The sequence below is a fragment of the Lutra lutra genome, chromosome 15 (genome assembly GCF_902655055.1).
Source record: "Lutra lutra chromosome 15, mLutLut1.2, whole genome shotgun sequence".
NCBI lineage: Eukaryota > Metazoa > Chordata > Mammalia > Carnivora > Mustelidae > Lutra > Lutra lutra.
In genome coordinates, this window is record NC_062292.1 from 28,000,707 (window position 1) to 28,025,310 (window position 24,604).

Here is a 24,604-nt window from a genome sequence, read left to right on the forward strand (position 1 = left end):
CTCTGTGGCTCATTGTATCAACGCTAAGAGAGGACTTAACCCACTGCCATAGTTACATACTTAAGAGATCTGTTTTTTATCAAAAATCTATAAACCCGGGGCACCTGGGTGGCTCAGTGGGTTAAAGCCGCTGCCTTCGGCTCAGGTCATGATCCCAGGGTCCTGGGATCGAGCCCCACATCGGGCTCTCTGCTCAGCGGGGAGCCTGCTTCCCCCTCTTTATCTGTCTGCCTCTCTGCCTACTTGTGATCTCTGTCTGTCAAATAAATAAAAAAATTTTTAAAAAAATCTATAAACCCACAGATGCTAAGAGCTATGTTTTACCATATCTGTAAACCCAGCACTCCCCCACAATGCCTGGCACACAGTTATGTGCTCAAAGGGCTGAACAAACCATTTCCAGTAGGACCACTAGAAAATCAATGTGACATTAGCATGATATAACCTGAAGAAAAAGTTGACAGAATTGGTGCTATTTAATTGACATTTTCAACACTCAGCTGAAAAGATTAAAATGTGTGGGGCTTGCTGTCACTAAATATAAAAATCCTAGTTAAGTCACTTTATATTTTACTATTTCATAGTTACTTGAAACTCTAAGATGACCTTCCTACAACATTTCTAAATCACAAAGTAAATATATTCATTAAGTGCAATATAGAAGGTATTTCTGTTTAAAAGTTAAGATAGTTTGCTATTTTACATAAAATACCAACTCTCAAATATATATTAACCTTTAAAAAATTATTTAAATAAATACCACTCCTACAGTAAATATACTTTGCTAAGGACAGGTAATAAAGGAGCATAAATTCAGAAAGATAAATGTTTTTAAAAAAAACATTCATTACAGTACTCAAATTAGTAACAGTGCATTAAAATAAATGAAAGGCACCATATTCACTCTGGATATGCCTGTTATAATCATGTACTTGTTATTTTTGGCTCAAAGAAAAGACATCTTCCTAAGAACCCAAAGAGATGAATAAATGGACATTGCCACAACACTATCTTTTTATTTGCTTTCAATTTGCATATGAGTTTTTGGTAGAAATTTTTCTAAATCTCTCCCTCATAAGTGACTTTAAGTTTGGGTTTCCAAAATTATTACTACCATACAGATGAAAGTTAGAAACAATTTTGACAATATGACAAAATTTTAAAATAGAAAATACTTCTAAAATATAAATTAACTATCATCTATACTTGGTTAATGTGCTTAAGGTTATCATTACCATATCCAGTAAATGCATGTCACTGTTCTTCACGTTTCGACCTGGGCTTAATAACATTCCAAAACATCTGAAAACATTGGGGGGAAAAAAAAAGGACAAATAAGGTATCAAGAATATACAGAAGCCCAGTGAGCAAAAAGCCTTTTTACAATAACTATACGATCTGACCTCCGTACTTACAAATAACTTTAATTTTTTAAGAGAAACACCACAAAAAAGAATTAAGATATATAATAAAACTGCATAGAAATAAGTTATTTAAATTCCCAAATCTTTATTTCTGCATGTAAAAGATTACCAATGATCAAAAACTGTAATAAAAATGGCCACGAATTACTGACTGAAACAAAATACAGTAGTAAAATATGAATTTGTTTCCAGATAGAAATGAAACTTATTTGCCTTGGAGTTATTTCAAACCTATAAGCCAAAATCAACTAATCCAATTAAATAGTAAAGGAGATTAAAAAAAATAACAAAACTGTGCTCACTCTTTGTATCAAGCCAGATTAAGAGAAACAATTACCCTGGCCTTCAACACTCATTTTCACTGAGTAGCCTGTTAATATTTATTATACCATAACTTTTAAAAAAAAGTTACATGAAACTCATTACTAAATGTGCCATTATATTAGTGAAGATATTATCCAACATACTTTACATAGGAATAACTACTTACTTTGTTCTGTGCTTCCTGATGCTACAGAAGCTTTAGGAATCCCATCTACTACATCCCCTACAACTTTATTTGTGAAGGATTTTCATAAGGTCTAAATTCAGCTAAATCCAATATTTTTATATGTGTTAGATTATTATTAATTCTGCTTTTTAGTAAGAAAAGTAGAATCTAGAGAAACCCAACAACTTACTCAAATTCTCTTGCCTTTTAAATAACTCTTGTAAATCTAGAGACAATCTGATCTGTCCTCAGCATCCCTCTGCCAACAACGCATACCCACACTTACTAGAGTGTTTTTACTGTAGTTTTCCAACATTTAAAAGTATGCTATGGAATATTTCACACAGTAGTAGAGAATGTAAATAAATAAATTCTGTCAATATTTTTTAAATTTCAAAATACTGACAACTGACATGTCACTACGTAATCTGATCCTTGTTATTTTCCAAAGTTTACTTTTTTAGTAGTACAACTTGTTCTTCCATGAACAAGGTAAGACCTATCACAATATGAGTCTAGTAAGTGGTAAAGCAATATATACTTCCTGTTAGTATTTGAGGATACCCTGCACAAGGATCTCTTTTGGCATCCAAAAACAATAGAGTACATGAAAAGATAAAGTCACTGAGATCTGAAGATAACTTTCCAAACATATTACTATACCACTGGAAAAAAAATGTAATATACACTGCCATACACTATAATCTATACACTGCTATAATCTCCCAATGAACTCCTATAATAAACACTGCAAATTAAGTATTAATTATGCAATTCATTGTACTCTCTCTTCTATCATTGCCTTAAATACTTGCTAAGCAAGAATAAAAAGTGAGAGGCGCCTGGGTGGCTCAGTGGGTTGGGCCCCTGCCTTCGGCTCAGGTCATGATCTCAGGGTCCTGGAATTGAGCCCCATATCGGGCTCTCTGCTCAGTGGGGAGTCTGCTTCTCCCTCTGCCTGCCTCTCTGCCTACTTGTGATCTCTGTCAAATAAATAAAATCTTTAAAAAAAAAAAAAAAGTGAAATCTTTTTTCAGATAAGAAATTTGGTCCCTCCAACTAAAAGGTCAGGTCAGTGAGGACAGAAGACTTCTCTCACATTCCCTTCATGTTCTGCTTTGGCTTGTATCTCTTACTCTTTTTTTTTTTAAGAACAATTTTCTATATTACAGAATTAAGTTTCAAATCTATTATGTACTTACTGTAAAAAAGTTAATGGATACCAAAATGGTAAAACATAAATTTATCCTTTTCTCTCTAGTATCAGCCCCCTTAAGAACGAACACTAACAATTTAGTATGCATCCTCCCTACATTTCTTATTGTTCTTGAAGACTTAAAAGATTTTTATCATTTTGTTTGCCAAGCATTTCTAGGCAAATAATGAAATTGGTACAATTTCGTATTTTTTTAATATTCCCATGTTAAACTCTATTGCAAAAAGAGCCTTGGAGGTTTGGGTTTTCCTTAAATGGCAACAGCTATCACTTTATTTTGATGATCTTTGATGTGGTGATCTTTTCCTGGGTTATAAATAAAAAATCCTGCCACCAGCGCAACTGGCTGGCTCAGTCAATTAAGCATACAACTCTTGATTTTTGGCTCAGGTCATGATTTCAGTGTTGTGAGATCAAGACCACATTCAGCACAGCATCTGCTTGTCCATCTCCCTTCCCCTCTCTTCCTTCCCTCACCCCCAGCTGTGCTCGCTCTTCTCTTTCTCAAACAAATAAAAATGAACACTTTTTTAAGATTTCGTTTATTTATTTATTTATTTGAAAGAGAGACAGGGAGAGAGGGAACACCAGCAAGAGGAGTGGGAGAGGGAGACACAGGCTTCCCGGTGAGCAGGGACCCCGATTTGGGGCTTGATCCCAGGACCTTAGAGCCGAAGGCAGACACCTAGTGACTGAGCCACCCAAGGTGTCCCAAAAATAAACTCTTTAAAAAAAAAAAAATCCTGCAACCAACCAGTAGTGTGACCTTGGAGAAAGGACCTAACTACCCCCGCCCCTGGTTAAAAAAAATATATTTTATTTATTTGAAAGTGAAAGGCAGAAAGAGAGAAAGCACTAGTGGGAGGCAGAGGGAGAGGGGAGAAGCAGATTCCCCACCGACACAGGGTTCAGGGTCCATCCCAGGACCCTGGGATCAACAGCAGACACTTAATTGACCAAGCCACCAGATGCCCCAGCACCTAACCCCCTTGAGCTTCCGCTTCCTCTTCTACAAAATGGAAGAGGTATAATACATGAACTCAGAGGAGTTTTTCCAACATGAAAATTGCACAGTTTTTCTCTATAAAGCTGTATTAGTCATTTCCAAATTTATATTTCATTAAAGCACATCAGGTTTCCTATGGAGACAAGTAAGGTCTATTAGGGATAATGTGTCAGTAATTAGATATTATTAGTACCACAAACACCTAATGCAAATACTAAGTATTTCTTTGGGGAGGTCAAAGCATTCAACCTTTCCTTGTTAACTCTATAAATAATGTAGAAAACTGCCATCACACCTATTTTCTCAAGCAGCTCATAGACTATTAGAGGAGGGAAATACAAGTAAATAGGGAACTAAAACCCGTTATGGTAAGTTCTAGGATTGCTGTAAATACAGAATGATAAGGAAGCAGAAAAGAGACACACCCAACACTATAATATAGTACGTAACGGACCTGACCAAAATTTGAAATCAAACCTCCTGAGAATGAGATGATAATGACAGTATATTAATATTATTAAATTCTAGCATATACTGTTTAATTCCTTAAGTCAGACATTACTGTATTGCTGCATTTACATTTCAAAACAACCTGCATATGAGAAATGACAAGCTAGTTTTCATGAAGGTAGAAGGGATTTGTCCGAACAACACAGGTAGTTAGTTAAAGGACTGGGATTCGAGTCCATGTCCATGATCCAAAACTGCAGATCTTTTATACATTGTACTCTATCACCTCCCTAGCCGATCAGGAAAGATTATCAACTCCCCGTGTGACCCAGGGCAACTTACACACCGCAACATCTCACTTTCCACATTTCTGAAATATAAGTGTTATTGGCTCATAAGTTCCCATGTTCATGTAAAGGTGAAATGAAAGCCCTCAGGGTGAAGGTATACTGTGAACTATAAAGCAGTGCCTAATTACGAATTATTAGTATAACTGCCACTACTATTGTTTTAGAGATTATATTTATTTACTTGAGAGAGAGTGAGAGAGAGACAGTGCACAGGAGCAGAGGGAAAAGCAGACTCCTTGCTGAGCAGCTGGGGACTCAATCCCAGGACCCTGAGATTGTGACCTGAGCCCAAGGCAGACACCTAACCAACTGAGCCACCCAGGCCCATACTGCCACTATTATTAAAAAAACAAAGTTTAACTTTCCATAATACCTATTGAGTTTTTACTCAAAACAGAGCTTTTTGTGGAACCTCCATACTGTTTTCCAGAGTGGCTGCACCAGCTTGCATTCCCACCAACAGTGTAGGAGGGTAGAATTTGAAAATAGAGCTACCCTACGACCCAGCAATCGCACTACTGGGTATTTACCCTAAAGATACAAACATAGGGATCCGAAGGGCAAGTGCACCCCAATGTTTATAGCAGCAATGTCCACATTAGCCGAACTATGGAAAGAGCCTAGATCTCCATCAACAGATGAATGGATAAAAAAGATGCAGTATATATATACACAATGGAATACTATGCAGCCATTTTAAAAAAACGCAAAATCTTGCCATTTGCAATGACATGGATGGAACCAGAGGGTATTATGCTAAGTGAAATAAGTCAATCAGAGAAAGACAATTATATTATCCCACTAATATGAGGAATCTGAGAAACAAGACAGAGGATCATAGGGGAAGGGAAGGAAAATGAAATAAGATGAAACCAGAGAAGGAGACAAACCATAAGAGACTCTTAATCTTAGGAAACTGAGGGCTGCTGAAGGGGGGGGGGAAGGGATGGGGTGGCTCGGTGATGGACATGGGGAGGATATGTACTATGGAGAGTGCTGTGAATTGTGTAAGACTGATGATGGACAGATGTGTACCCCTGAGGCAAATAATACATTATAGGTCAATAAAAAAGCACTTTGAACAGTTTTAATACCAAGTTAGCATCCATACAAACACCAAAACTCAGCGTATCTAGCACTAATGCTTTAGACTTCAGTGATAGAAAAAAGTGACAAAAACCAAAGATGATATGTTAATGTTCTGTAACAGCAAACTAAATTGTTTTACTTTTGCTTTCAGCCCATCAAATGATTAGGATTCTATCTACCTCCATGAAGACTATGGATAAAAATGAAGAAGGAAGAAAGGAAAAGAAAGGACGCAAGTGTCTACCAATGTCAGTTAAGGAACACTGTCTCTTAACTGAACTTTTGCTGTTAAAAATGAAAAAGGGGGGGCACCTGGGTGGCTCAGTGGGTTGAAGCCTCTGCTTCGGCTCGGGTCATGATCTCAGGGTCCTGGGATCGAGCCCCACACTGGGCTCTCTGCTTGGCGGGGAGCCTGCTTCCTCCTCTCTCTCTGCCTGCCTCTCTGCCTACTTGTGATCTCTGTCTGTCAAATAAATAAAATCTTAAAAAAAAAAGAGAGAGAGAAAGAAAAAGTGGGGGTGCCTTGGTGGCTCAGTGGGTTAAAGCCTCTGCCTTCGGCTCAGGTCATGATCCCAGGGTCCTGGGATCGAGCCCCGCATCAGGTTCTCTGCTTGGCGGGGAGCCTGCTTCCCTCTCTCTCTCTCTGCCTGCCTCACTGCACTGCCTACTTGTGATCTCTGTCTTTCAAATAAATAAATAAAATCTTTTTTAAAAAAATGAAAAAGTGACAGTATGTCAGAAGGAGGTAAACAGAAACAAAAAGAAAAGCTATATAAGTCAATCATATTTTTTCAGAATATCCAAGAACACGAAAAGCTAAATTTTGTAAAAATTAGAATCCCAGTCAGTCTCGCACTGAAGGAGTTAAAGCAAAAGACAGTTGAAAAAGCTAGGTGAGAAATGCTGGGATTGTTTTTCCCTCACTAACAGGATGAAGCAGAGATAGATACACAGGCATTCCTCACTATGTGCAGTATGGGGAACCATTATAATAACCACACAAGCTGAAACCGGGCAAAAGGATGTTATGATCAGTGAGGAAAATTATGATTGTTCTGCAACCTTTATTTTTTGTCAAACTTTAAAAACTCTTTGCTGTCAGTTATAAGTACACAACTAATGGAGAAAAAAAGTAAAACTATTATTTATTTAGTTCTCTGCGATTTAAAACACTTGGAAACATTGACAAAGTGTTTTATTTCTTCATAAACAATTAAGACGAGTTTGAACAGAACTTGCTTTCTTCTCATATAATTTACAACAAGAGTTAAGCATTTTTTTCTATGCCCTGGTAAAATTCATATTCCTTTCTAAGTTTGAATCAGCTTCCAATATTTTATCCTTTGCACTTTCAATGTTATGAAATATCTGAGGGTTCCTTTAACGTGAAGTTTTTGCTGGCATTTCCTCCAGGACATGCTTCCTTTTCATCACACTTTCCTTACTTATGCTGCTAAATTCATCCTCACTGCGTTCCTCTGGCTGCCTATGCAGATTCCACTGAACAGTGGCAATGTCAACATTCCCAGGGTTCTATTTCTTTATAATTCCATTTACGTCTGATTCGAATCCTGCAAAGTTTTTTGTATACTGCAGTAAAAGTTCTGCCATGCCATATGCATACTATTCATTGTTGTTTCCTGTCATGATGCATGAATTTTTTTTTAAGATTTTATTTATTAATCTGACAGAGCGATCACAAGTAGGCAGAGAGGCAGCCAGAGAGAGAGGAGGAAGCAGGCTCCCCGCCGAGCAGACAGCCCGACTCGGGGCTCGATCCCAGGACCCCGGGACCATGACCCGAGCCGAAGGCAGAGGCCTTAACCCACTGAGCCACCCAGGCATGAATTTTTTTTAAATTTTGTTTTATTTTTTCAGTGTTCCAAGATTCATTATTTATGCACCACATCCCGTGCTCCATGAAATACGTGCCCTCCTTAATACCCACCACCAGGCTCACCTATCCCCCCCACCCTCTCCCCTCCAACACCCTTGTTTCTCAGAGTCCACAGTCTCTCATGGTTAATCTCCCCCTCTGATTTCCCCTAACTCACTTCTCTCCTTCTCTCAATGTTCTCTGGGTTATTCAACTATGCTCCACAAGTAAGTGAAACCATGTGATCATTGACTCTCTCTGCCTGACTTATTTCACTCAGCCTCATCTCCTCCAGTCCCATCCATGTTGATACAAAAGTTGGGTATTCATCCTTTCTGATGGAGGCATAATACTCCATTATACATATGGACCACATCTTCCTTATCCATTCATCTGTTGAAGGGCATCTTGGCTCTTTCTAGTTTGGCGACTGTGGTCATTGCTGCAATGAACACTGGGGTACAGATGGCCCTTCTTTTCACTACATCTGTATCTCTGGGGTAAATACTCAGTAGTGCAATTGCAGGGTCATAAGGTAGCTCTATTTTTAATTTCTTAAGGAATCTCCACACTGCTTTCCAGTGGCTGGAAACAGTGGCTGCACCAACTTGCATTCCCACCAACAGTGTAAGAGGGTTCCCTTTTCTCCACCTCCTCTCCATCCTTGTTGTTTACTGTCTTGTTAATTTTGGCCATTCAAACTGGTGTAATCTATACTTTCAATGCCATCCCGATCAAAATTCCACTGCCATTTTTCAAAGTACTGCCACAAACAATCCTAAAATTTGTATGGAACCAGAAGAGACCCCGAATTGCTAAGGAAATATTGAATAAGAAAAACAAAACTGGGGGCATCACATTGCCTGATTTCAAGCTTTACTACAAAGCTATGATCACCAAGATAGCATGGTAGTGGCACAAAAATAGACACACGGACCAGTGGAACAGAGTAGAGAGCCCAGGTATGGACCCGCAACTCTATGGTCAACTAATCTTTGACAAAGCAGGAAAAAATATCCAGTGGAAAAAAGACAGTCTCTGCAATAAATGGTGCTGGGAAAATTGGACAGCTAAGTATAGAAGAATGAAACTTGACCATTCTCTTACACCATACACAAAGATAAACTTGAAATGGATAAAAGACCGCAACATGAGGCAAGAATCTATCAGAATCCTAGAGGAGAACATACGCAGTAACCTCTTCGACATCGGCCACAGCAACTTCTTTCAAGAAAGGTCTCCAAAGGCAAGGGAAACAAAAGCGAAAATGAACTTTTGGGACTTCATCAAGATCAAAAGCTTCTGCACAGCAAAGGAAACAGTTAACAAAACAAAGAGGCAATGCACACAGCGGGAGAAGATATTCGCAAATGACAGTACAGACAAAGGGCTGACCATCCAAGATCTATAAAGAACTCCTCAAACTCAACACCCCAGAAAAACAGATAATCACATCAAAAAATGGGCAGAAGACATAAACAGACACTTCACCAAAAAAGACATACAAATGGCTAACAGACACATGAAAAAATGTTCATCATCATTAGCCATCAGGGAGACTCAAATCAAAACCACATTGAGATGCATTAATTTTTTTAAGATTACTTATTTGAGAAAGTGAGAGAGAGCACACATGTGGGAGGGGGGCAGAGGAAGAGGGAGAGAATCCTCAAGCAGACTGCCCGCTAAGCATGAAGCCCGATGCAGGTCTTGATCCCAGGATCCTGAGATCATGACCCAAGCCAAAATCAAGAGTTGGACACTCAACCAACTGAGCCACCCAGGCTCCCCGCATGATTGTGTTCAACTGCTTATATCATATTTCTTCCAAACTCAGCTAAGGAAACTGCATGATCTCCAGTCTTGGAAGTATCATTCCCTTTCAATGTGGCAACAAAATTCAAAATTTTGGCTTGAATGCTAGCAAAACTAACTAGATTTTTTTTTTTATTGCAGCCTTTAATCCAAAGTAGAAGTTAATGTTCCATTTCAACCCTAAACATCTTTCTATTCCTACTGAAACTTAAAGATGACAGAGTGACTTTATTGTGCTCTTTTTATTCACCAGACTTTTTCAGAACGGTTGACACCATTGCTTCATGCAGCGCCTAGAGCTCTTCCTACCTTCATTCTGCTGTCATCATTTCTAAATCTTCTAAGATCATATGCAATTTCACTTTCAGCATTAGCACTTTCATTTCTTTGCTGCACATTTAACATTGTTGGCCAATTCTTTGAATTTATGTATTTTGGGGAAATGGTGCACAGGTTTATCACTGAGAGATAAGGAGGCAACACAGTCACACACTTTGCTATCTGGGCATGAACTAAGTAACAGATGCACTGTTACCATTTTCAACAGAATTTCAAGGAAGTGATGTGACTAGTTGCTGATCTTGAATTTATGTGGTGACTATAAACTAAAGAGTTAACAACAGAGTTTTCACTTTCTGCAATTACTCAAAATTAATATATCATGATAACAAAAATTTGAACCATGTGGCTGCAGGACTAGTATTATTTAACTAAACCAAAGTAACATAAATTTGTGCATTATCATAACTACAAAACAAGGATTGCTTGTACGTACACAAAAGTGCTAAAAATCTAGCCAAGGTTTTGCCTTCTCATGGTAGCAGTCTACCCTGATTCTACAGGCTGCTCTGATTTTCACTTATCACTCAAAGCAGTCTCAGAAAAAATCATGATTGTGGTACCAGAGATAATACTGCCAACAGTAATAACAGCAAGCGTTTATTAAGCATTTATTCTGAGTCAGGGACTATTCCAAATATTTTACAGGCATTATCTAATTTTTTCCTCCCAAAATTCTTAAGAGGTATTATTCACAATCTACAAATTAGAAACCGAAGCACAGAGAAGTTAAATAACCTGGCCACAGTCACTGTAGAGCCAGGACTAAAACCCAGATGAAGGACTCCATAGTTAGAGATCTTAAACATTTTACTAACTTCAGTGCCCTCAGTCACAGGAAGAAGTCTCTCCATTAGGTTTTATAGTTATCAACAAAAGAGGTTTAAAAAACTAGTTGTTCTTTTCTCTCCATACTTCGGGTGGGAAATTTTTATAGTTTTCCCCTAAGATTACCTGGAATACTAGGACGGATCACCAGGAAAAAAATAAAATAGATGCTTGGGGGTGCCTGGGTGGCTCATCAGTTAAGCATCTGACTCCTGATTTCAGCTTAGGTCATGATTTCAGGATTGTGGGATTAGGCCTTCAACCAGGGCACAACATAGAGTCTACTTGAGATTCCCTCTCTCCCTTGCCCTTTGCCCTGCCCTCCTCTCATGCTCTCGCATGAGCACTCTCTCTCGCTCTCAAATAAAAAAAATCTTTTTTTTAATATTTAAAATAGATACTTAGGACTGTTTTAGATCTGCTACCAGTGAAAAGAATTTAATCCACAAAGAGGTTATAGAAGAAGAGGTGATTTTTTTAAAGTTTTTTTTTTAAGATTTTATTTATTTATTTAACAGAGATCAGAAGTAGGCAGAGAAGTAGGCAGAGAGAGAGAGAGGAGGAAGCAGGCTCCCTGCTGAGCAGAGAGCCTGATGTGGGGCTCGATCCCAGGACCCTGGGATCATGACCTGAGCTGAAGGCAGAGGCTTTAACCCACTGAGCCACCCAGGCACCCCTAAAAATTTGGAAGTCATTCATTTGTAGATATATTTAAAGTCCTATATATGAAGAGACTGGATGAGGTAACTAATGAGTGTGGTAGAGGAAAGACTACTAAACTAATGTTATCAAGAAGGAAAAAACTGAATAAAATCTACTATACAAGTAGAAAGTTGGCCAAGAGCATGGACATTTCATCCAGAGTAATAAGAGGAAAGGCAGAATATGTAGTATAGATGAGAAAATTAGTAGAAAAGGTGATGGTAATATCAAAAGTTCTAGGGCACCTGGGTGGCTCAGTCATTAAGCAGCTGCCTTCAGCTCGCGTCATGGTCCTGGGGTCCTGGGGTCCTGGAATCGAGTCCCATGTGCGTTCTCTGCTCAGCAGGAAGCCTGCTTCTTCCCCTCCCACTCCCCTCACTTGTGTCCCTCTCTCACTGTCTCTCTGTCAAATAAACAAATAAAATCTTTAAAAAAAAGTTCTACTTACTGTTTCTGTTATCTTCAATGAGAGATCGCTGGTTAAGACTAAACGTGGTAGAAGACATGTGGACACTAAAGAGCAGGTGTGAAACAGCCTAAGAAAGAGATGAAATAGCTTGTCCAGTAAAATGAAATAGGGATGCTAGCAACACAAAGGTACACCTGAGGCTATGGTCATGAACCTCGAGTGATGCCAATCAGCATGGCTGTTTATCTATTACTTCCCCAGCTGCATTCAATTCTAACAGGTCTTGGTACAAAGGAGCAGAAAGCTTAGAGATGGCAATATGCCAGGTGAGTGGAAAAATGGAAAAGAGAATAAGGGAGTTGTGGGAGTATAATTTATAAAGATAGATAATAGAATCTAAGTTAGGACAGAGAGAAGTAAAAAAAAACAAACATGAAGTGAGTGGGTGAGGGACAGCAAATCATGATGGGACCACAGATTATTAGTCTCAGTGAGATCAAAGAATTAACGGAATTGAGAAAATGAGAATGAATTAGAGAGATAAAAGGCAGGATCAGACAGTGGGATACCTTATATTGAGACTATGAAGGGAGTCGGTCATCGGTAATGACAAATTCCAGAGTATGATGGTGGAAGTAGGTAGTTGAGAAAGGGAGAAAAAGTCTGTAGACAAGAAGTCAAGAAACTAAGAAGCTAGGTTATTAGGAAAACCATCTGCATAGATACTGAAACTGCCATAACTTAGGATAAGCCTAATAATTAGAAAATGATAGAGAGCCAGGGGCTAAAATCTTCAAAGAATGATGCGAATCCCAAGGATATGTAGATAATGGCAACAAGAGAGGCTGGGAGATGGGAAAGTCTGAGAGCATCAACTTCGAAGCTGTGAGTTTTCAAGGAGGGAAGAGGAAAACAGTCCAGAAGGAGCAGGGACATGCAAGAAGGATACTCATACATCTCCAGGCCAAAGATACAGGGATGGGAGGAGAGGAAACAGCCATCACTTGAAAAGATTGTAAAGGAAGCAGCAGACTCAGTTGAAAGCCCAGTTGTATAAAGTGAAGGTAACACTCAGAATCAGGTTGAGAAAGAGGGTAGCTGTGCTGTGATGCGTTATGAGTTCCAGAGTGTAGAATGGAATGTTCCAGAAGCTGGGTAAAGGTGGAGATGAGAGTCAGAAGACAGGATATCCAGGGGATCAGGATTTGAGTACTGATGGAAAATCCAGGAGTCCTGGACTTCTTACAAGGCCTGAAGAAACAGGCAAAACAAACAGATTTCAGCGAAGCTAAAGATTGAGGGTGGGAAGAAGGAGGGTCTTGGCAAGAGCAGGTAGAGCTCTGGAATACGTTTTAGTCCAGTTCAGGACAACCAAGGTGCACGAGTCAAGGAAGGGGCAGTAGTACCAGAGAAATATGGACAACCTTACCTATTATTGATGAGGGGCGGGGTTAGGAATGGGAACAGAGTATGTGAGTGTGGAGGAGTTTTGACTTGAAGTGCATTCAAGGGAAAGATAACTACTTCTGGGTATCCAAAAACACACTGGATTAATGAGTCTGCAGAATAGTAAACCCCAAAACCATATTTACTGTGCATTAGCTATAACCTCATCTCACAAATGCTACTGCTCCCTAAAAGACAAGATCCAAAATAGCCGTCCTATATCCACATAAAGAGACCTTCAATTAGGCAAATGCTCATTTTCTACGATCAATAAAAGCTACATACACATACACCCCCCAAGGAAGAAAATAGTAATTTTAAATGTGATTCTTACATGAAAAACTAGCCACAACAAAATGCTCTTGTGTTGGGAGTTACCAAGACCACTCCAGGTTGGAAGATTTGCTAGGAGGACTCCCAGGTCTCAGCACTGATTGTACTTATGGCGATGATTTATTAGAGTGAACAGACACAAAGCAAAATCAGCAAAAGGAAAAGGTGCACAAGGTGAAGTTCAGAGTCCTCTCCCTATTGATTCACTGAGGACACATTTAATTTCTCCAGCAATGAGTTGTGACATGTGTGAAAAGTTGTTTACCAGGGAAAGTCAGAGACTCAGTGTCCAAGGTTTTTCCTGGGAGCTGGTCACATAGGCATTCTTTGGCTGGGACATAACAAAATTCCAGATTCCAGAAGAAAAGCAAGTGTTCAGCATAAATCATGCTGTTTCTACAAACAGTTTAGGCACTCATCAGTTCTGGGAATGGTGGGACCCTTCCTGAAATCCAAGTTTTCAGATGGCTTTCAAGAACCAACCCTACAATTCATACCTTTAGGAACAGCAGTTTCAGCTCCACTATGTTAACTCTCTTCTGTAGAGCCCTATCTTCCTATTTACATTCTAAGTAAGGAGAACTTTAATATAATACAATGTCATCTGTGTGTAAAATAATATAGATTCCTCAGGAGGTCAATTCCATTTAAAAGGCTTAAATCAAGTGATATTAAGCTTTGATCAGTTATCAAAAGAATAACAATCTTCTATAGTACAGTGGAATAATGAAATAACTCATCAAAATATATGAACTTTAAAGGAAACATGTGAATACCCATATAACAGGGGCATCTGGGTGGTGCAGTCAATTAAGCATCTGACTCTTGATTTCAGTTCAGGTCATGATTTCAGGGTTGTGAGATCGAGACCCACATCCAGCTCTGCGCTAGGCATGGAGCCTGCTTAAGATTCTCTCTCCCGGGGCACCTGGGTGGCTCAGTTGGTTAAGCGACTGCCTTTGGCTCAGGTCATGATCCTGGAGTCCCGGGATTGAGTCCCGTATAGGGCTCCCTGCTCAGCGGGGAGTCTGCTTCTCCCTAAGACCCTCCCCCTTTCTCATGCTCTCTCTCTCTCAAATAAATAAAATCTTTAAAAAAAAAAAAAAAAAAAGATTCTCTCACCCTAGGGGCGGGTGGCTCAGCTATTGAGTGTCCGACTTCATGGGTCATGGTCCCGGGGTCTTGGGACCGAGCCCCGCATCGGGCTCCCTGCTCAGCAGGAAGCCTGCTTCTTCCTCTTGCACTTTCCCTGCTTGTGTTTCTGCTCTCACTGTGCTGTGTCTCTCTCTGTCAAATAAACAAAATCTAAAAAAAAAAAAAAAATTCTCTCTCTCTCCCTCTCCTCCTGCCCCTTCACCCGCCTTTAAAAAAAAAAAGAAAAATCATGAGAATAAAAGGGATGAGGAAACATTAAAACACAGTCAAACTAGAAAAAAAACAAATATTTAAAGTACAAATACAAGACTTCACATATAATTTAACTTTCGTTGACTGCCTAATGTCCTACTAAATAAAAATAACATTTTATGTACTTCTTCCTCCCTCATCTCTTCAAATGAAACAAAGATCTTTAAAAGAGAAAAAAACAACTTTCATTATAAAGAAGGATAAGACATTAGTACTTAAGTTATGCTTACTAGTGACAAAATAATTTTATTTACAGATACTTAAATCCCTCTCCTTGCACCTTCCCACAAAAATAAGTCATACAGAAGAGTCAAATGAAAAAACACTCAGAATGGAAATGGACATATGGCAAAAGTCATTAAATAGCTTTTATCCTTGCCATTATCACTATTATGAAAGCCAAAAAGAAAGAAAGAAAAAAATGAAAAGAAAGAAAAAGCCAAAAAAAAGGGGGAAAGCACAAAAACAAAAACAAAAACAAAACTATCTAAAATAACCAGGGACACCTGGTGGCTCAGTCAGTTAAATGTCTGATTCTTGATTTCAGGTCATGATATCAGGGATCATAACGTCAAGCCCTGCATCGGACTCCACACTGAATGTAGAGCCTGCTTGAGATTCTCTCCCTCTCTCTCTCTCTCTGTTCCTCCACCCCCTTAAAAAAAAAAAAAAAACTATCTAAAATAACAATTTTCTTCCCACCCCCACCCTGCCCAGAAATGTATTTAGTCCCATAGGTGTATGGGACTGGTGGATCTTATCAGGTATTAATTCAATTAGCCAGTCAAAGTCCAATTAGGAGAGAAAACACAATAATTTAAACAGGGAAAGTTTATTATAAAGAATTACTAACTATAATAGGAGAGTAACAGTAAAGAGAATTCTAAAGAATACCTCAAGCCTAAGGGAGAGTACACCAGGAAAGAGTACTTGGAGGAGGGATCCTCTCCCTACAGCTGGTATTCTATCCTTACTAGAGAAAGTACGACTGCAGTACAGTGGATGGCAAAGTTTGCTGGACTGAGCTGGGCCATAAGCAAACAGGAAACAGCGCACATAGGTGCAGGCAGCCAAGTCTGCGAGTACATGAACAAAGGCAATCAGAGCTCCCAGAGCTAGCTCACTGGCAGAAGGGTGTGAGGGCGGAGGCCCACAGTATCTGTGTCTGGAGGTCCACAGGAAGATCTTGCTGAGCCAGGACCGGGATTCTGAGCTCGAGGAGGGAGTGTGTGCACTGGCTGCACAGCTGGAACACACACAGGATGTTCCAGAATCTTAACAGCAAGAGCAAGAAACCAACACAGCACACCAGAACCAAAGAGAAGACCTGTCCTCCTGCAGTGTCTCTCTAGCACCCTCTACTGGCTCAATTTAATATTGTGCTTGCTGCAAACAAATTTCGCTCCACCAAATATAAAAGAGGGTAGATTTGGAACCAAGAGATAATAAATTGATAACTGGCATAGGATATAGTTAAAATACCCCACTTCTCCTAATTAGAACCCTAATTTTGGGGTGCCTGAGTGGCATCGGCCTCTGGCTCAGGTCATGATCTCAGGGTCCTGGGCTCCCTGGGAGTCAACATCTCCCTCTGCTTCTCTCCCCACTCATGCACCCACAGTCTCACTCTCTCAAATAAATGAGAAAAATCTTGAAAAAAAAAAAAAAGAACCCTAAATTTCTTAAACCAATGAATTAAGTTATTTTCTAATGTAAGTTGAGAATGTAAATTAGTTTATCCACTATGGAAAAATATGGATGCTCCTCTAAAAATTAAAAACGAATCTACCATACGATCTGAAAATCCCATTTCTGGGTATACAACCACGGAAATGAAAATAGGATATCAAAGAGATAAATGCCCTCCCATGTTCACTGCAACATTATTCACAACAGCCAAGATATAAAAACAACCGAAATGCTCGTCAGTGGATGACTGGATAAGAAGATGTGGTACAGGGATACAATGGAATATTATTCAGTCCGGAGGAAAAAAGAAATCCCACCATTTGTGACAACAGAGATGGACTTGAGGACACTATGTTAAGTGATATAAACGAGGAAAAGAAAGACAAATACTGGGGCGCCTGGGTGGCTCAGAGGGTTAAAGCCTCTGCCTTCGGCTCAGGTCATGATCCCAGGGTCCTGGGATCGAGCCCCACATCGGGCTCTTTCCTTGGTGGGGAGCCTGCTTCCTCCTCTCTCTCTGCCTGCCTCTCTGCCTACTTGTGATCTCTCTCTGTCCAATAACAAATAAAATCTTTAAAAAAAAAGAAAGAAAGAAAGAAAGAAAGACAAATACTGTATGATCTAAACTTATATGTGGAATCTAAAAGAGCCAAACTCATGAAAGCAGAGCCTAAAAGGATGGTTATCAGGAGATGGGGGGGGGGGACAGGAAAGATGCTGTTTAAGGACTCACACTTGCAACTAGTAGTAAGTAAGGCCTAGAGACCTAATGTACAACGCAGTGAGTATAGACAACAAAACTGTATTATCATCAAACTTGCTAAGAGATGAGATCTTACGAAAAAGAAATAATAATTATGTGATGTGATAGAGGTGCTAACTATTACTATGAGGGCAATCATATCACAACATATAATACATCAAAGAAAGAAAGAAAAGAAAACTCAAAGAAGACAGCTAAGTAAGTCAGAGAACAGCTTTTTAAAATATTATGGAGGGGTGCCTGGGTGGGTTGGTTGGGCATCTGGCTCTTGATTTTGGTTCAGGTCATGATCCCATGGTACGAGATCCAGCCCCACACTGGGCTCCAAGCTGGGCATGAAGGCCTGCTTGGGATTCTCTCTCTCCCTCTCCCCTGCCCCATTCAAGCTCACTCATGTGCGCGCGTGCTCGCTCTCTCTCTCTCTCTCTCAAAATAAACAAACAAAATAAAATATTACCGAGACTTCTGGTCACCCCACCAATTTTTTCTCATTTTAGGATGGAGAAGAATGATGTCCTTTAAGAAAAATTATTAGAACATCTAAAGCTTTTGATTTCATAATAATTGTATATCTTTCCATAAAAGATAAAATCATAATTTTATATCTTTCCATAAAAGATATAATCAAACTAACATCTAGGCAGCCTGAAGTCAGCGACTTGAGCTTCTTTCTAAATAAACAGTAACTTGCTAGAGTGAGGATAAAAATAAATGCTAGGTAAATCCAGCAAAAAGACCTTCAGAATGGTCAAACATCAAATTAGATCAGCCCAAAAATAATAAACAGTTTAAGTTCTACCATTTCCCAACTCCAGTGGTATCAAATCATATGGAAAATGTTCTGAGAGAAAAAGAGCCCCAGGTGGTTTTTCAGTACTCCTAGCTTAGAAATCTTTCCCTCAAGAAAGTAACACAAGGAAAGGTACCTGTCAATCACTCATGCTATGAAGTATGGTACTTAACACGTGAATTTCTCATCATATGGTTTTCACTGTAAGCCAGCAAGCACAAATTAAGAAGTGAAGCAGCATATACTATCAAAACCAGCACATCTCTGAATCACTCCACAAATGATCAAACTACCTTCTGTTAATGATGTGTTATGTATTTTTTAAAGTATATGTAATGGTTGTAATTCCCCAAAATTAGGATCAAAGTGACTCATAGAAATCCCTTTTTTCTCATAGTGTGGCCCACATTACTCAGTACAGAGTTATATGCTTATGACAAATCTAGTCATTGCGCTCTGCTTGCTGTATCAATATTTCATTTTTTTTTAAAGCAGATTTCTGTTCAGTGATGCATGCACAAGATGATGGAGTGGTGGCTTTTTTTTTTTTTTTTAAGATTTTATTTATTTGACAGACAGAGATCACAAGTAGGCAGAGAGAGGATGAGCAGAGAGCCCGATGTGGGGCTCGATCCCAGGACCCTGAGATCATGACCTGAGCTGAAGGCAGAGGCTTTAACCCACTGAACCACCCAGGCGCCCCTCAGTATTTCATTTTGATACACACAGCAAGCATCAGGGTGGATCCCTAGAAACAGAGCGATCAGACAGACATAAACGCTGAAGCCAAAAATCTCTTCCCAACTAACCTTCCACGAGGCCTGAAATTGCCATTATTAAAACACTGCTTCTCATTTACAGTAGCCCATCTGCAAAGTATGTATGGATTATTGTCCTGAATCATTTTATTACAAAATACTAGTCAAAAAATTAATACTGCAAAAACTGAAAAACTCTTCCCTCACTTCTCAAGTATGAGGCATAACCAACAATCTACCTAAAGCACTGAGTGGGCATGATGTAATAGTATTCTAAAGTGTAAAAGTGTATTCTAAACATTATATAAAACTTAAAAAATCTGGGGTGTCTGGGTGGCTCAGCTGGTTAAGCATTTGCCTTCAGCTCAGATCCTGAACCCAGTGTCCTGGGATTGAGCCCTGCATTGGACTCTCTGCTCAGAGGGGAGCCTGCTTCCCTTCCTCTCTCTCTGTCAAATAAATAAATAAATCTTTAAAATAAATAACTTTAAAAATCTGTATCAATTCAGTAGTTTGTCAGAAATTTTTTCTTACTATTTCTACATGTGATGATTACCAAAAACCACAGAAATGTCCAATGGTCAGACACACAGATGACTGCCATTTCTGCGCTGGAAATACCAGAAGAGCTTGACCTGATCAAATCCGCACACTTTAACATTTTAACTGAGGGCTCACAATAACCAGGTTTGCTCTTCTCACACATCTCAGATGACAACCATCTCGCTCTTCTCACACATCTCAGATGACACCGTCTTGCTTCCTCCATCAGTTATTATTGTTGGCTTTCTCTTCTACAAATCAGTCAGCTTTTTCTCCCACGACATGGTGTCCCTGAATTTGAAGTCCCTGAACAATCACCTGGATGCCCCAACATCTATATTCTCACTTTCAAATTCTGCTCAAAATATGACAATACCGGGGCACCTGGATGGCTCAGTGGGTTAACCCTCCTCCTTTGGCTCAGGTAATGATCTCAAGGTCCTAGGATCAAGCCCCGCATCAGGCTCTCTGCCCAGCGGGGAGCCTGCTCCCTCCCCCCACCGCCCTGTCTCTCTGCCTAATTGTGATCTCTCTCTTTCTGTCAAATAATAAATAAATAAATTTTTAAAAAATATGACAATACCAATTCATTTACCTCCTAACTGGCTTGATTAATTTTAAACTTAGTGGACAATCAGGATTTAGTTGGGTATAATCTTAAAAGGACACACTCAGAAACCAGGCTTTGGTTTAAAGCCTGGCTCTACAGTTTCTGGCCAAGTGACCCAGGTTACTTAAGCTCCTTAGCCCTGTTTCATGATCCGCAAAAACAGGGTAATCATTATAAAGCCTTCCTCACCTGTTGTTATGGCAACGGTAGCATGGCCATGACAGTAAGTGCTCAATAAATGTTGGCCATATAAAAAATAAAATTAAAAAATAAATAAATAAAATAAAATAAAATAAATGTTGGCCGTTACTACTTTCTCTCTTCTGTCCAGTTCCAAATAAAGCTCAATGTAAAATCCAACATGGATCACCTACAAGACTATTAGAAACATTCAAGATATGAAGGCAATCTTCACATATTCTCCAAACAAGGAAGGATTCTATCAGGTGCAGTGTCCTGTCACTACTACTACAATGAGTTTGGTCAATACTCTACGTAACACTTTTTTATACTTTTTATTCATTTTTCAACAAGTTTTGAAAGAGGCAGTAGGGAGTAAGAGTATGTATTCTGATACCAGATGGACTCAGTTCAAATATTAATTGTATGACCTAGGCAAGTTATCGAACCTCTCTGTGCCTCAGTTTCTTCAAGAGTTTCTTCAAGCGTAAAACGAAAATAGTATCACTGATGCCTCTACAACCATATCCAGCACAGAAGTGCTCCGTAAGGGTTAAGTAGCTAACCACAAAGTTCTGTGTTGCTAGCATTGTGCTAGATATTGGAGATTCTGAGATAGAAAGTCCAGTTTAATTTGTCAAATACCTACATAGAAAGAAGGCTTGAACCCCTGAATACACAGGGAAACGGATTCTTTTAGAAAAAATACTTTTTGAAGAAAGTCCAAACATTGAAAATTAGCATCTGGGGTAGTGTGATGGATGGATGCACTATGAGGTTCAATATATTATTTTCTACTTTGCCTATGCTGGAAATTTACATACATAAAAGTTGCTTTTGAAAATGATAAATCACTTTCGCTTTCTGAAGATAAGCCAAAATTATGTAATTTGGGGTTTTTTTCCACACCAATGTCTTTTTTAAAAATTAATATATAATGTATTATTTCCCCCAGGGGTACAGGTCTGTGAATCATCAGGCTTACACACTTCACAGCACTCACCATAGCCCATACCCTCCCCAATGTCCATAACCCAACCACCCTCTCATACTCCCCCTCCCCCCAGCAACCCTCAGTTTGTTTTGTGAGATTAAGAGTCTCTTATGGTTTGTCTCCCTCCCGATCCCATCTTGTTTAATTTTTTCCTTCCCTACCCCCCAAAATCCCCCGCCCTGCCTCTCAAATTCATCGTATCAGGAGATCATATGATAGTTGTCTTTCTCCGATGACTTATTTTCACTCAGGCATAATACCCTCTAGTTCCATCCATGTCGTTGCAAATGCCAAGATTTCATTTTTTGATGGCTGCATAGTATTCTATTGTGTATATACACCACATCTTCTTATCCATTCATCTGTTGATCGGACATCTAGCTCTTTCTATAGTTTGGCTATATGGACATTGCTGCTATAAAACATTCGGGTGCATGTGCCCCTTGGATCACTACATTTGTGTCTTTAGGGTAAATACCCAGTAGTGCGATTGCTGGGTCGTAGGGAAGCTCTATTTTCAACTTTTTGAGGAACCTCCATGCTGTTTTCCAGAGTGGCTGCACCAGCTTGCATTTCCACCAACAGTGTAGGAGGGTTCCCCTTTCTCTGCATCCTTGCCAGCATCTGTGTCATTTCCTGACTTGTTAATTTTAGCCTTTCTGACCGGTGTGAGGTGGTATCTCATTGTGGTTTTGATTCGGATTTCCCTGATGCCGAGTGATGTGGAGCACTTTTTCATGTGTCTGTTGGCCATCTGGATGTCTTCTTTGCAGAAATGTCTGTTCATGTCCTCTGTCCATTTCTTGACTGGATTATTTGTTCTTTGGGTGTTCAGTTTTCATAAGTTCTTTATAGATTTTGGATACTAGCCCTTTATCTGATATGTCATTTGTAAATATCTTCTCCCATTCTGTCAGCTGTCTTTTGGTTTTGTTAACTGTTTCCTTTGCTGTCCAAAAGCCTTTGATCTTGATGAAGTCCCAATAGTTCATTTTTGCCCTTGCTTCCCTTGCCTTTGGTGATGTTTCTAGGAAGATGTTGCTGCGGCTGAGGTCGAAAAGGTTGCTGCCTGTGTTCTCCTCAAGGATTTTGATGGCTTCCTTTCTCACATTGAGGTCTTTCAACTATTTTGAGTCTATTTTTTGTGTGTGGTGTAAGGAATTGGTCCAGTTTCATTTTTCTGCACGTGGCTGTCCAATTTTCCCAACACCATTTGTTGAAGAGACTGACTTTTTTCCACTGGACATTCTTTCCTGCTTTGTCAAAGATAGTTGACCACAGAGTTGACGGTCTATTTCTGGCTCTCTATTCTGTTCCATTAATCTATATGTCTGTTTTCGTGCCAGTACCATATTGTCTTGATGATGACAGCTTTGTAATAAAGCTTGAAGTCTGGAATTGTGATGCCACAAACTTTGGCTTTCTTTTTTAACATTCCTCTGGCTATTTGAGGTCTTTTCTAGTTCCATATAAATTTTAGGATTATTTCTTCCATTTCTTTGAAAAAAAAAAGAATGGTATTTTGATAGGGATTGCATTAAACATGTAGATTGCTTTAGGTAGCATAGACATTTTCACACTATTTGTTCTTCCAATCCATGAGCATGGAATATTTTTCCATTTCTTTTTGTCTTTCTCAATTTCTTTCATGAGTACTTTATAGTTTTCTGAGTACAGATTCTTTGCCTCTTTGGTTAAGTTTATTCCTAGGTATCTTATGGTTTTGGGTGCAATTATAAATGGGATCGACTCCTTAATTTCTCCTTTTTCTGTCTTGTTGGTGTGTAAAAATGCAACTGATTTCTGTGCATTGATTTTATATCCTGACACTTTACTGAATTCCTGTATAAGTTCTAGCAGATTTGGAGTGGAGTCTTTTGGGTTTCCACATAAAGTATCAATCATCTGCAAAGAGTGATAGTTTGACTTCTTCTTTGCCAATGTGGATGCCTTTTATTTCTTTTTGTTGTCTGATTGCTGAGGCTAGGACTTCTAGTACTATGTTGAATAGGAGTCACACCAATGTCTTTCAATTACAAACTTTGTCAGCCGCAGTTTGAGGCAGAGGTGTTAAGAATTCTCTTGACAAGACTGCCACCTAGTGGATCACCTTAAATTCCACCATTTACAATTTGGTATTTAAACACCTTAAATACTGCATATAATCTAATAAAAGGCAAGATTCTTTTCTCCAAAAAAGATAAATATGAATCACTTCTCAGCCTTTTGGCTGAGACCAAGTGCAAAAAAGACAAATCTGAGTATTTACAAATTTCCCATATCACAGGAAATTCAGTCTGTCATGCTGAATTAAGTATTGTTTGTGGAAGAACCCTTAGCTGAAGCTATCTCAGTCAGTTTTAGTTTGATATTTATAGAGGTGATCAGATAAAATGTGTTTTAAAAAAATGGTGGCGGGGGGGCAAAGAAACTTAGCATGGGTTTAATAATTACTGCTGGATAATGAACCCAGAGTCGTTAGTATCATCACAGACCAATTATATTAACATAAAAGCAATATCGTAAGTGGTTATATGTGGAATCATTTTTTAAAAATAATTCTAATGCTATACAAATAGGCCCCTGTGGCTAGCAACAATAGCAACATATACTGCTCAAAAAGTGCTTTATCTTAGATAACTTAAGCATATGTTGAGATATGAGCTTGGAAAAATGCCTCAAAATTATTCAGAAAGTACAATGATGATGAAGACAATGGTTTGAAGATTACAGAGTCTGAAAAGTTGGCTTCTGACTATGAGGGTGGGCAAAAAGCCCCATTTCTACATTATTATTTCCTGTAATATATTCAGAATGCATGTGTAAATGTTTAAACTAATGAAGAAAACATTCTAAGTAGGCATTCAACTGTTTTATTCATATTCATCAAGGTTTCAAATTGACCAAAGTTGGAGCTTCTCATTAGGAACAGGAAGGATTGCCTCAAAATACAAGCATAGCACAAGCCTCTATTATAGAGACATAATATGCCATTAATCATAAAACTCCAAAATTTTTCAATGATGATTATTAAAAGTTAAATTACTCAACACCTAATACTTCCTTATGCATGGTTACTATAGACGTATTAAATGGA

General features: G+C 39.0%; 1 protein-coding gene across 6 annotated transcripts in view; it reads right to left on the reverse strand.

The window, feature by feature from the left end:
- Window positions 1–24,604, reverse strand: part of RABGAP1L (RAB GTPase activating protein 1 like) — a 763,170-nt gene that overhangs the window by 638,159 nt on the left and 100,407 nt on the right. For all 6 annotated transcript variants that reach the window (XM_047704248.1, XM_047704249.1, XM_047704250.1 and 3 more), the window contains exon 8: window positions 1,236–1,302. In XM_047704248.1, coding sequence (XP_047560204.1) covers window positions 1,236–1,302 — 67 coding nt within the window. The remainder of the gene's footprint in view (window positions 1–1,235; window positions 1,303–24,604) is intronic.